This window comes from Sus scrofa, chromosome 14 (genome assembly GCF_054392235.1).
Source record: "Sus scrofa isolate SSC_HxYL_T2T_F1_AM1 chromosome 14, Sscrofa_HxYL_maternal_Yorkshire_Landrace_v2.0, whole genome shotgun sequence".
Classification (NCBI taxonomy): Eukaryota; Metazoa; Chordata; class Mammalia; order Artiodactyla; family Suidae; genus Sus; species Sus scrofa.
This window is the reverse complement of record NC_139396.1, coordinates 126,223,666-126,237,896: the sequence shown is the minus strand read 5'-3', so window position 1 is coordinate 126,237,896 and position 14,231 is coordinate 126,223,666. Positions and strand designations below refer to the sequence as shown.

The 14,231-nt window shown below is 39.8% G+C and overlaps 1 protein-coding gene across 6 annotated transcripts in view; it reads left to right on the top strand.

Annotated features, from left to right (window-relative positions):
• IDE (insulin degrading enzyme) overlaps positions 1–14,231 on the top strand; it is a 112,857-nt gene that overhangs the window by 73,791 nt on the left and 24,835 nt on the right. For all 6 annotated transcript variants that reach the window (XR_014826638.1, XR_014826639.1, XM_005671285.4 and 3 more), the window contains 3 exons: positions 8,121–8,223; positions 10,391–10,513; positions 12,646–12,728. Coding sequence is in view for 4 of the 6 variants with exons in the window: in XM_005671285.4 (XP_005671342.1) it covers positions 8,121–8,223; positions 10,391–10,513; positions 12,646–12,728 (309 nt within the window). In the remaining 2 variants the exon portion in view is untranslated. The remainder of the gene's footprint in view (positions 1–8,120; positions 8,224–10,390; positions 10,514–12,645; positions 12,729–14,231) is intronic.

The window sequence follows — 14,231 nt, the reverse complement described above, 5'->3', positions numbered from 1 at the left end:
GTCACCAGCTAGGAGGGCACTGCAACCGAGAGCCACCCATTGCCCTCACTCCCCTGGGAGCCCATAGGCTCTACTGTTGCCACTGCCAAGGTCTGTGGGTGCCGCCTATACCTCATTGAGGGACACTGTCATTTCCCAGGGCCCTGCAACTAGGAGCACCCTGTACCACCTTCCCTCAGGTCCTCACCACTGTCAGTAGTCCAGCAATTGGGCACTGGCTACAGGCACTGTCCATTGACTCCATCTTCCTGGAAGCAACTGCAGGCTATACACTGGCATACCCCTTATCAAGGGGATAATAGCCTGCACACACTGAGGAAGCATCCAAACCAAAAACAGCCCTCATGCAAAAAAAAAAAAAAAAAAAAAAAAAAAAAAAAAAAAAACCTCACAAGCTTCCCAGGGGCACTCCTCCCATTTAAATACCCCTCCAAGACTATAGGAGTTGTTTTGGCCATACTACCCAAAGCTGTCTACAGATTTAATGAGATCCCTATCAAACTACCCATGTCATTTTTCACAGAACTAGAACAAACAATCCAAAAATTTATATGGAACCATAAAAGACCCAGAGCAATCCTAAGGGCCAGAAACCAGGCAGGGGGTATAATTCTCCCAGACTTCAGACAATGTTACAAAGCTACAGTCATCAAGACAGTGTGGAACCAGTACAAAAACAAACGTGGACCACTGGAACAGAGTAGAGAGCCCATAAATAAACCCAGATACGTATGGTCAATTAATCTTTGACAAAGGAGGCAAGAATATAAAATGGGAACAAGAGAGTCTCTTCAGGAAGAGGTACTGGGAAAACTGGACAGCTGCATATAAATCAGTGAAACTAGAACACAGCCTTACACCATGCACAAAAATAAACTCAAAATGACTTAAAGACTTATTAAGACAAGACGTCATAAAACTCTGAAAGAGGACATAGGCAAAACAAACAACTCATACAACAGTACAAAACAAACAACCCAATTGAAAAATGGGCAGAATGCTTAAATAGACATTTCTCTGAAGAAGACATACAGATGGCCAGCAGGCACATAAAAAGATGTTCAGCTTCACTAATTGTTACAGAAATACAAATAAAAACTATAACGAGGTACCACCTCATACCAGTCACAATAGCTATCGTTGATAAGACTACAGATAACAAATACTAGAGAGTGTGTGGAGAAAAGGGAACCTCCTACACTGTTGGTGGGAATGTAAGTTGGTACAACTACTATGGAAAACAATATGGTGGTTCCTTAGAAAACTAAAAATAGAACTACTATATGATCCAGCAGTCCTACTCCTGGACATATTATATATCCAGACAAAACTTTCATTCAAAAAGATAACATGCACTTCTGTGTTGATTGCAGCGTTATTCACAATAGCCAATGCATGAAAACAACCTAAACGTTCATCAACAGATGAATGGATTAAGACGTGATACACACAATGGAATACTACTTAGTTGTAAAAAAGAGCAAAATAATTCCATTTGCAGTAGCATAGATGGTACTAGAGATACTCATACTAAGTGAAGAAAGTCAAAGAAAGACAAATACCATATAATGTCACTTACTTGTGGAATCTAAAATATGGCACAGATGAACCTATCTATAGAACAGAAATAGTCTCACAGATGTGGACCGAAGACTTGTGGTTGCTAAGGAGGAGGGAGTGGGATGGACTGGGAGTTTGCATTTAGAAAGGATATAGCACAGGGAACTATAACCAATCATTTGTAATAGAACATGATGGAAGATAATGTGAGAAGAATGTGTATATATGTATGACTTGGTCACTTTGCTGTATAGCAGAAATTGACAGAACATTGTAAATCAACTATAATAAATTTTATCATTTAGTTACCTTCAAAATTGGAGTTCCACCTGTAGCTCAGCGGTAATGAACCCAGTTAGTATCTGTGAGGGCTCGGGTTTGATCCCTGGCTTCCCTTAGTGGATTGAGGATCCGGTGTTTCTGTGAGCTGTGGTGTAGGCCAGCAGCTACAGCTCCTATTTGACCTCTGTCTAGCCTGGGAACTTCTGTATGCTACAGATGTGGCCCTACAAAGACCAAAAAAAAAAAAAAAAAAAAATCCTTGAAAATTGCCCATCTGCAAAGTGCAGTAGTATGTTATCTTTCTGTGTGATGCAAAATGATTTAACAAAGTGGAAAATTGTTGTACAAATATGAGGTATTTAAGACTATGTCATATAATTAGGATGTGCTTTTTTTGCAAGAAAAATCAGAATTTAAATTACGTGTATATATTTTTGCAGCCCTAGATATAGTTATTTGACCCCACAACATTATAGGAGTGAATTTGCAGGAGCATGCATTTTTCTTTTGTTTAAATTGCCTGTTTCTAATTCCATATCTTATTCTGTTAGGGTTGAGAACCTCTTTTTTCTCTCTACCCTCACCTTGAAAGAAAAAGCACTTTATTATAGGATTGATTTCTGTGGCTGTTATAACTGTAACTGCAGTCAGTGACATAGTGCAGAACAACCTGGGACAATAATGCCAGCTGCCAGGCCAGACTGAGATTGCTTGAGGGTAAGATTCTTGTCTTTAATACCCACTGAGACAAGTTTAACGTTGCAACCAGGTAGGAAAATTAACAGCAAAATCCTTCAGAAGGAATGGAACCTTAAGGGTCATTTAATCCACCCTCCTTCAAGTATGTATCTCTTCTGCAATGTCTGTCTCTAACAAGTAGTTAACAGCTTTAGCTTAAATTCCTTCAAGGATGGGACACTCATTAAATACCAAGGTAACCAATTCCATTTTTTTCCAGTCCTACTTACTAGAGAGTCCTTTGAATGTTGACATTTGATTTACCTTTTCAGATGTTTACCTGTTACTTCTCCATCATCATCATCACCCACCTTCTTTGATCCTATCATTTGATGCCCGTTTTACCATTTTCAACTTAAAAGTACAGCTATACATTCCTTGCTTAAGTCATGAATAAGCCTGTCCATTTGGGAGAAGTAATTCTTGGTGAATCCAAGTAGGTCCCAGTGATAACTGTCTCTTGTCCAAATGTTTGACAGTCTGACAGTTGACTATAGAATTTTGTCAGGAGGTCTGTGCCTAATCCACTTATTTATGATTTTTAGGCTATGTCCCTTTTCCTCTCTGAACATCAGAGCCTTTGTCATCTTCAATCTTCTGCCTCTTTCCCTGTCATGTGTTACCTCTAAAAGGTGATGAGCAATGATCCTTTGGATTTGTGAGTTGCCTGAGCATCAGAATGTGACTCATCTATGTTGGAGATGTGAGTTCATTTGAGTCACCTGGCTCACTCATTCAGCAATCCTAGACTTCAACTCCTTTTTTTCAGTTTTTCCATTATTTGGTCCACTTTGCAGTTTAAAGACCTGTGTTTCTTTTTCGGCTACCTGTGGCATATGGAGTTCCCGGGTCAGGGATCAGATCCAAGCTGTAGTTGCAACCTAAGCTGCAGCTTCGGCAACTCGAGATCCTTATCCTGCTGTCCCAGGCCAGGGATCAAATCTGTGTCCCAGGGCCCCAGACACTGCAAATCCTGTTGCGCCACAGCAGGAGCTCCTAAAGACCTGTGTTTCTCTCAAAGACAATGTGAAGAAGAGATCATTAGTCCTGTCATCTACTAACATGGGATCAGCATATCACATTTGCTTTAGGTCGTGTGTCCCATTAGATTATGAGTTCCAGGTAGGAACTGTATTTTATCTTTCCCAGAATTCAAGCTAGTAAGGGATCAGTAAAAGTTGAATGAATTCTCTAAACTTTTAGTCTAACTTTTCTTAATTCCTTCTTATTTTAAGAACCCTCAACCCTTTTTATTTCTTGGTCTTTTTATGGCCGCACTCCTGGCATATGGAAGTTGCCAGGCTAAGGAGTTAAACGGAGCTGTTGCTGCCAGCTATGCCACGGCCACAGCAACACCAGATCCAAGCCACGTCTGTGACCTGCACCACAGCTCATGGTAATGCCAGATCCTTAACCCACTGAGCAAGGCCAGGAATCGAACCTGCATCCTCATGGATACTAGTTGGATTTGTTACTGATGAGCCACGACAGGAACTCCAAGAAACTCTTCTTAAAAATGTTTTTTTAAAAGCACTTTTATGACCCTCAATTTCTTTAGCACTTTTGCCTTCTCATCACTATTCTTTAAGTTTGATTTTGAGTCTCATCAACAGATTTTTTGTACCTTCTTTCTTTTTCTGTGTGTACCTTTTAAAATACGATATGGTACCATGATATTTTGGAATTCTAGTAGAAAGGATGGAATTTAACTAACTCGAATTCCTATTTAAAAGGTAATGAAACTGAAGCCCAGAGAGTTGCCTAATTTAGATCCTAACCATGATTTTGGCAAGATCTCAAAGAAAACGAGTCATGGTATTGACGAGAATCCAAGTTTCTGATGGCCAGGTCTGTGCCCTTTCTGTTAGCTCTGTTTGCATTCATCACGATTACCTGTGAAACCTCTTCTCATTCTTGGCTGTCTTCCCTCTTTTCTCTCTCAGGGATTATTTGCAAAGGTCTTAGGAGAATTAATTCCTTGGGAACATACTGCCTTTTGACATATGTAGTGAGGATTATTTCTGAATGGGTCCCATCAGCAGCAGCAACTATTTCTTTTGGAACGTTTCTAAATGGCTGACTTGGAATCAACACTCAGCATTCATTATATCCCAGTGTTTCCTTTTCTTACTGTTGTAAGTTTTGGTATGAAGATAAAAGGTCATTTTCTCTCACATTTCTAAGGATCATGTCAGTACCATGTGAGTAGCCAATTCTTTGTGGATGGAATTAAAGAATAGCATTCACGGGAGTTCCCTTTGTGGTTCAGTGGTAACAAACCCAACTAGTATCCATGAGGATTCGGGTTCCATCTCTGGCCTCACTCAGTGGGATAAGGATCTGGCATTGCCATGAGCTGTGGTGTAGGTTGCACACGTGGCTCAGGTCCCTCATTGCTCTGGTTGTGGTATAGGCCAGCAGCTGCAGCTCCAACTTAACCCCTAGCCTTGGAACTTCCATGTGCCTCAGGTGGGACCTTAAAAAAAAAAAAAAAAGCATTCATACGCACACACACTTAAGAAAAAACTCAACAAGACCGTATTGTTTTGGGGTTTTTTTTTTTTTTTTTTTTTTTTTTTAGCATAATTAGGTTTCTAGTAGTCTAAGATGCTGCAGTTTCTGTGCCAGTTTTTCTCAACTGTCTGCAGTGAAATAGCTTTCTGTGGTGTACTTTGATTATTGTGACCTCTTTTTTTCTCCCAATCAGATACTCTTGTGCTTCCACATTCTGGTTCATAGATTTCTGTATATGTTTGACATATGTCTACTCTGTCTTTTCTGTTATTCTCCCTTTATAATGTATTTGTTTTAAAATGCATACTCTTCCATTGTATTCCAGTTTTGAATTCCTCAGTGGTATAGTAACTCTTCTTGGTCTGCAAAAGTATCTCTTTTTCTTAGGCCAGTAATTGGCATTTGCCTGGTTTGAGGACCTTCATTTACCTACTTCATATCTACTTTCTTAAGTTAACATTGCAACTGTTATCCATACACTTTATTTTGGTATCTAACTGTCTAAATCCCTTAGGATTGTGCCTAATAAATCTCCTTTCTTTCCCCCTCTTTTTAACCTGAGCATTACTGGATGGCCTCCAGGTTCTGCTTCTTTCTGTGTCATATCATCATCCTCCAGAGCATTTGGCAACTCTCCCCAAGTTTTTTCAGTTTCTTTCTCAAAACCAGGTTTACAGTGTTCTTGTTCCAGAGAACAAGTCCACTGCCAAAATCTCAGTCTTCACGAGTTATAATCAGTCCTTTGCTCATTATTCTGATGCATGGATTGTCATTCAGGAAAAGCAGAGACGTTTATGTAACAGACTTTTCCAAAATCAAGCATCTCGTGGAATAGAAGATGGGAATACTACCTCTCTTGCACGTAATTCCACTTCATAATACAATTTTCCAGGTATCTCCTTGCAAATCTATCCATTCATTCTTTGAGAAGTCAGCAGGGGTGGAAGCAGTTTCGAGCACTGAGTCTTAACTGGCTCTGTCATGTATTGAATGAATGTCTTTAAGAAACATCACATACCCTTCATGTGGCTGGGTGAATTCTGTATACATTCTACACATACCCCTCATAAGGGATTCTCAAATTGCCAACATATATCACTTCTAGACAAGATAATGGGCTTCTTTCATCTCTTAAACTCTATGATTCTTCTGCATGTTTCTTATTCTTATTTAGCATGTTTTCCAGAACTGGTAGTGGTCAGTGGCAACTAGGTCAGATCAAGAACACCTTAAACTGGAAGGTTAGGAGTTCCCGTCATGGCGCAGTGGTTAACGAATCCGACTAGGAACCATGAGGTTGCAGGTTCGGTCCCTGCCCTTGCTCAGTGGGTTAACGATCCGGCGTTGCCGTGAGCTGTGGTGTAGGTTGCAGACGCGGCTCGGATCCTGCGTTGCTGTGGCTCTGGTGTAGGCCGGTAGCTACAGCTCGGATTCAACCCCTAGCCTGGGAACCTCCATATGCCGAGGGAGCGGCCCAAGAAATAGCAACAACAACAACAACAAAAAGACCAAAAAAAAAAAAAAAAAAACTGGAAGGTTAGTCATATTAATAGATGGGTGAGTCGGATTGCTTATGGCAGCTGTCCTAACGCAAGTGATAAAGCCAAGTCCAGTTAGTCAGGTAGAATATTTTATTTGATGAATAAGAAATAGATGGTGGTTCAGATAGGCATTGAAATTGGGGAGATCCAATGATAGGTGTTTGGAACATAGCGATTAGGATTCTGAAAGTGAATGGGAGTTTTGATGGCTAGTAGCAGGCTTTCAGCTGTGAGGCTGACATTCAGAGGCTAGTTTTCTGAATTGAGACATGACATAAAGAAGAAGTAAGACCAATAACAGGACTGACTGCATGACAAGACTTCCAAGCTATTGGCCTAGAACTCTATCCACAAGATTCAAAATAGGATTGGTCCCAGCCTGCACTCGAGTCCACTGGTCAGAGTGAAATGATTCCACTTTTGATAATTAAAAGGCAGCAGCAGCAGAAATGTCCCTGATGGTCCTCCACTGGAGTTCCACTGGCACAGAGCTTCTTTCATTCCTCGACCTATCTTTTGACATTATTTTACTTCTGCCTTCCCTTCCTGAACTTTTTTTTCCTTCTGCCTTCTTTTCTGTGCTGTTTCTACTCTCCCATCAGAAAAAGATAGAGATGATTTGCTTGGTCTTGTCCCCTTCTCCTCTAGCAGCAGGAAGGCCAGTGAACATGTAGTGCATACAGTTGATAGTAGTCTCTAGCAGAAAAAAAAAACAACAGAGTACAAACTTAGCAAGTAATAATGAAAGGTTTTTGGTTTGTTTATTTATTTATTTATTTTAATATCTGAATAAGCCAACAAGTTTTCTTAGCCATCCCTATAACCCTGGGCCTGAGCTGTTCCTGGGAAGGGTACTTTGTTTTGCTTTTTAAAGGCCTGTTTTTCTTTTTTCATTTTTTTAGCTTTTTTTTTTTTTTCTTTTCTTTTCTTTTTAGGGCTGCACCCGCAGCATATGGAGGTTCCCAGGTTAGGGGTCTTATTGGAGCTACAGCTGCTGACCTATCCCACAGCCACAGCAATGCAGAATCCAAGCCATGCCTGCGACCTACACCACAGCTCACAGCAATGCTGGATCCTTAACCCACTGAGCCAGGTCAGGGATCGAACCCACAACCTCATGGTTCCTAGTCAGATTCGATTCCACTATGCCACGACAGGAACTCCAAGGCCTATTTTCCAACTGACCTTATTTCATTTTTCCCCTAGCTGCTCTTCTTTTAACATTTTAGTCAGTAGCATTCATAACAAGAATATTTCCTGCAAGCAGTTTTTCACATTAAAAATGATGGGCTGTAACCAAAGGAGAACAGAGACTCTGATCAAAGACTTCTGTACATTTGTTGCCATTTCAGCTGAGCCTCATAGGACTTACTGGATCTTAGAGGCCTAACAACTTCTTGGATGTTATTTACATTTTTATGAGTCAGATTCTATAAATTTATATAAACAACATGAGTTTATAGGTTTTTTTCCATCTCTCTCTAGGGTTGCAATAGTTTCTAAATCTTTTGAAGGAAAAACTGATCGCACAGAAGAGTGGTACGGAACCCAGTACAAACAAGAAGCTATACCAGACGAAGTCATTAAGGTAGGGCTAACTCATCTATGAATACACCTGATGACTGAGGGACACACCAGAACATGAGTTCCCTCGATCCACCAATTCATGGCTCAGAATGTGGAGAGTGATAGCCCAGCGCTTCTGTACCATCCCAGGGGATGGGGAGAGCCGGATAGGTTTTGCATGAGGAAATGGCACTACACCCACCTCCTCATGTGTCTGTCAGATAGCAGGGCTAGAAAGCAGACTCCCAGCCTCATGTGGTCAAAGATCATTGAAGTTCAAGGTACACAGGGATACCAAGGCACCAAAACAGGCAGAAAGGGATAGCAGTAGAGGGCATGAAAGACAGGTGCACGGGCTTCCGAGAGCTCAAGATCTTGCTGTGCACACAGGCGGGGAGCAATTTCTGGGATTCATACTGTCTTCACTTTAGGGGAGGACTGTATTTTGTACCTCATATTGTATCATTGCTCTTTTTATCAACACAAGGGCATTACAATTTATTTCAAGACAGATGTGTATAGATAATATGTTAGCTCATTCATTAGTAGTCAGGATTTTGTTTGTCCTATCTACTCGTCCGGTACTTTTTTTTTTTGGTTCTCATTGGCTGTGTAGCTTTGAGATTGTGTCCTTTTTTTTCATAGGAAGACACCTGGAAGCCTCACTCTGACTAAATTCTAGCTAAACTCAAGTAATGGACATTTCTTAAATGTACCAGGGTAATGACAATACAGGAAAAAGAATAGCTTAAGAAAGAAAATTATTAATGGTACTTTCCTGACATAGTCACAGCATAGAAGCAAAGGTCTGAACCCCTTTAATATGTAAAAATGTCCATCTTACTAAACCAAGGAGAGCTGGTCTCCCATGAATGAGTGCTAGGTCCGAACACACCCTAAAGCAAGAGAGAACCCCTGTTCACCAAACTCTGACCATGGCAGACATGCCCCAAATGGGAATTTAAACAAATTCATCTGGAAGCTCAGCAGTGGAATTACTTGCTAAGGGTTTACCACTCCCTGCGATTGAGCCATTCTGAAGATTTAAGTTGCTACTTATAAATAACATGGCCAACATCCTCACCACCTGAGTGCCAGAAGATACAAATGCAAAGACCAAAATAGAACTGCAAGAGCTGCAAGACTGTGCCACATCAGCTGGAGGCCAAATTACTGAACCCAGAATCATTGGCAGTTGGTTGCTTTTTTTTAAAACAATAATAAGTCTTATAAATCAGAGTTCATCAATCAGTAGCCTGATCTGTCCCACTTAGCTTTTGGAAGTAGCCATGGAACAGATCCAACCTGCAGATGGTGTCAGTCATGCCCCACAAACCAGATTTAAATCTCAACTTTGTCCTTAACCTTATGCTTGAAATACTGATCCATTCGAAAAATGTGTTTATTTATTTATTTTTGCCTTTTTAGGGCTGCACCCAGAACATATGGAAGTTCCCAGGCAAGGGGTTGAATTGAAGCTGCAACTGCCAGCCTACACCACAGCCACAGCAACGCCAGATCTGAGCCATGTCTCTGACCTACACCACAGCTCACGGCAACGCCAGATCCCCGACCCACTGAGTGAGGCCAGGAATTGAACCACTACCCTCATGGATACTAGTTGGATTCGTTACTACAGAGCCATGTCGGGAACTCTTATTTGAAAGTTCCCATGGTCATTTGGGAGAGGAGCAGGCCAGGCCTTTATAAGTCCTGAAGTGAAATAAGCCTGCTTTAATCTAGTTTTCAACCTTACATGCAAGTAATTTAGTACAGCTGAAAGTTTAAGCCAAATAAATGATCTGTTGTCTGGCAGTTGTGGGAATGCATTTTTGTGCAAATTACTCTCCATTCTTTAATGAACCAGAGCAGACGTCTTCGTACAGACCGGTTAGCCTTAGTGTTCCAGTCTCAGATTGTTACTTCACCTTAACAGGTCATTTTAAAGATGTGTAAAGAGGAAAAGTAAGTATATAAGTATAAAATCCTGATTAGTACCAAAGACTCCAGCTCAATTTCATGAAAAGTCATCAATAGATCTTGGGAGTAGCCTCTTTATATATGATGAAAAAGAATGCTGTGTGACGTATAGTCCCAAAATATTCTAGCTCTTAAGCAAAGTGACCGGTTTAAACTCTCAAATCAGTTCTAATTGCTATTGTGTTTTTTTTTTTTCTTTATTCATTCAGAAATGGCAAAATGCTGACCTGAATGGGAAATTTAAACTTCCAACGAAGAATGAATTTATTCCTACAAATTTTGAGATTTTGTCATTAGAAAAAGAAGCAACACCATACCCTTCTCTTATTAAGGTAATATGTTAGAATCAGTGATATTAAATTTAGGGGACACAGCTGTTACATGGAAGGAGCTAGAGAGATGATTTCTTGCCTTTGGTACTGTATTGATTTGGGGGGGGCTCATACCCTAGAGGTAACAGAAAAGTTGCAGAGAGAATAACTACAAGAAATATTAAAAGGCTAAAAATGTTAAAAGTACTAAACAACATAGAATATAGGGAATTGTTTTCTTTGCAGAAAATAAAAGTTAAGTCTGGACTGTAGTCACAAGTCTATTGAAAGATAGCGAGAGGCCTCTTCTCCATGTTCACTGAAGCCCCAATAAGGAAGTAGATTTATTTTTATTTTTAGAAAGTGTATTTATGCTGCATTGTAAAGTTAGAGGCAGGAAAGAATCTTTAAAACCATATCCAGGGGAAGCTGGTGGATTCCTGCCCTTAAAAACAATCCTTTCTCATTTTGTCAGAGCAGCTCTATGAAGTTAATAGTGTTATAAGCCAGTGAGAAGAATGACTGAGAAGGGGGTTTTCTCTTTCTTTTTCAGAATATTCTTTTCATGTCATTATTTCACACCTTGGCAAATTGTGTAGAAAAATGGATCTGATTATTATAGCATATCCTCTTTTCTAAACTTTAAAACTAACTCGAATTTCCAAACTTACCACTGTAGACAAACATCTTTCTCTTTTCTTCACATGACCAACCATCCACATTAACTCAATGAGATAAGAATTAGTGTTTAGGAATGTGAAATTTAATTTATCTCAATTGGATTAATAATGAGACAACCATTTTTCTTTAAAAATAACATTTGATGAGTTAGAGGTTAGGTTATTCAAAGAGAAAGCTTTTTTTTTTTTTAGTGGGATTTTAAAATTATAGTTGATTTACAGTGTTGTGTGAGAAAGCTTATTCACTTCAATTTTTTTATTCTTTGTTTTAAATTGGCCATCTTAGCATGAATTAAGAACATTATATCCCGTGTCAGAGTTTCAGGGTAGTTTCAGTGAACTTAAAGACTTTAAACTATAGTATGCTTGAGCAATAGGGTGAGTCAAGGGAGTGGCTTATTTGTTCACCCTTGACTATATTAGTTACCCATTACTGTGTAACAAATTACTCCAAAATCCAGCAGCTTAAAACCACAGATATTTATTTTATCTCATGCAATTTCCAAGGGGCGGGAATCTGGAAGTGGCTTAGTTGGGTAGTTCTGGCCAGTGACTCTCATGAGGTTATAGTCTAGCTCTTGGCTGGGGCTTTGGTCATCTGAAGGCTCAGTAGGCCTGGAGGATTCTCTCCCAAGTTCACTTGTGTGGTTTGGAGCTTCCCTTAGTTTTTTACTACATGGACCTCTCAAGAGTTGCTTGACATGGCAGCTGGCTTCCTCCACAGTGAGTGATCCAAGAGAGAAAAAGTGGTTAGATGGAAACCAGAGTGTCTTTTATAATCTGATCTCAGAAGTATCATACCATCACTTCTGCCATCTTCTCTTGGTCTCTGTGTGAGTCCAGTGCAGGAGAGAGGACCACACAAGGTGTGACTTTCAGCAGGCAGGTATTGGTGCAGCCCACCTTGCAGGCTGGCTTCCATATACCCACCCTCCAAGGACTCCTGCATCTGCCTCCCAGCATCCAGAAAGACAGGGACAGGACAGTTGGTACTAGCTTCTCTCTGTCTCTTCCTTCTGTGTGTCTTATCTCTTTAACCCAGGACGAGGATAAAAGGGTGATTTCTCTCTGCTGCTGGAATCACCAGTCATCTCTCCAGCTTCCCACCAGCTAAGCCTCTGAGTATACGTCAAGGACAGTAGCCTGTCCAGAACAAAACTCAGCTATTACCTCTGTCCTCCTCCTCTTTTTTTTCTTTCTTTCTTTCTTTTTTTTTTTTTAATATCCCCACCCGCGGCATATGGAAATTTCTAGGCCAGGGATCAAATCTGAGCCACAGCTGCAGCAAGGTTGGATCCTTACCCCACTGAACCAGGCCAGGGATTGAACTGGCGCTGCCAGAGACAGCCCTGGATCCTAACCCACCGTGCCACAGCAGGAACTCCTGTCCTCCTCCTCTTGAAGAGTGATTTGAGTGAAGGTTTTCGCTGAATGTGCCCATAATTCTCTAAATATATTATTTCTTTATCACAGGATACGGCTATGAGCAAACTCTGGTTCAAACAAGATGATAAGTTTTTCTTGCCCAAGGCCTGTCTCAACTTTGAGTTTTTCAGGTATGTAAAATGAATCTAGCTACAAAGCTTGCTTTAAAAATCAGCAGTTACATTTCTAAACGGTTTCTTTGCTTCCTTAAGGACCTGTATTTGGAAATAAAAGGAATTAGAGTTATTTAGCCTAGACAGGGAAAGGCTGCTCCTTCCTGTTAAGGGATATTGTAAGAACCAAGACAGCTAATTCTTCCTTTCCATTGATGAGTACAGTCTTTAACTGAAATGATTTATGTTAGCTCTTAGGAGGACTTTCCTAAGCTTCAAGGTTTGGGGAAGGCTGTAGACTCACCAGAAGTTTCACTGCAGAAAGAGGAAATTATTTGGGGTATTTTTTGGTTGTGATTTTGGTTTTGTATTCCTAGAACTTGCCCAGAAGAAGAAGTAGTAGTTACTAAATGATCGTGTGTCCTTCCAGACCTTTAATTGTCTGAAGCCCTTAGATGCTACTTTCTCTCGTCCTGGCTTGGTAGATGTTTAGTAAAATTTATGAATAATGCTATTGTTGAAATGATTTCTCAATATAAGTTTTCGGTTCATCTGTCTTATTTGTGTGATAAAGTTATCATTCAATTCAGATTTTACTTAGTGAGTTTGCACTCCATAATTTTATTTTTCTAAATTTCAGTAGTCAGTGTTTATAAAATGAGCCTATCCTCCTTTAATAATGTTCAGTATAGTGATCAACTTTTGCTTTAATTGTTATTTGATTTGCTTGGCATGAAATTAAAGCTAGATGTGTTTTAAATGTTTTGGAAAAGGGGAAAAGAATCTAAGTAGAAAGATAATAGTTCAGCAACATGTTGAGGTTGTAGGGATATAAACTTTTTTTTTATAGCATGGGATTCATAGATTACCTAGAGCTGCCATGAGATTTTTTTTTTTTTTTTTTTTTTTTTTTTACTTCAAACATGGGCTTTCTGCTTATGGCTTATTGTTGGTAGAGAGTATTACAAAGCTGGTTTTATTTTTTGATATTCAGAGTTTCAGAGAGGTGTTTTTAACACTAAGCAGCTTGTCACACTGTCTTCCCATTTGACGTCTATGATTTGGTTTCAGAATACCTTTTGAGAGACCATTTGACATTTTTGCATTCTCTAAATTGCCCAACATAGTTCTCAGAATGAAAAATGTCTACTTCCCACCGGTCCCTCTCTGAGTTCTAGTCTCTAGAAGTAAACACTCTTAGGTTTCTTGTACATTCTTAACAAAATGTTCTGTTGGTGTGTATCCTTTTAATCTTTTCAGAAATAGGATAAGATTATGCATACTTACATGTTTTTAAAACACGTTAAACATGTAACATCTGATTACAAAAAAATGTGTTTTGAATTAACAAATGAACCAGGATTTAATTAAGCCTTCCACTTGAATCATACTCTCTTCTAAAAGTTAAAGACCCTCTCCAGTTCACCAGCACAGCTGCTGTGGACACAGCATTTTAGGACACTTCTTGGAATTGCATTCTGAGATGGAGCCATATGGCTTTGAACCCCAGATTTGGCTTTT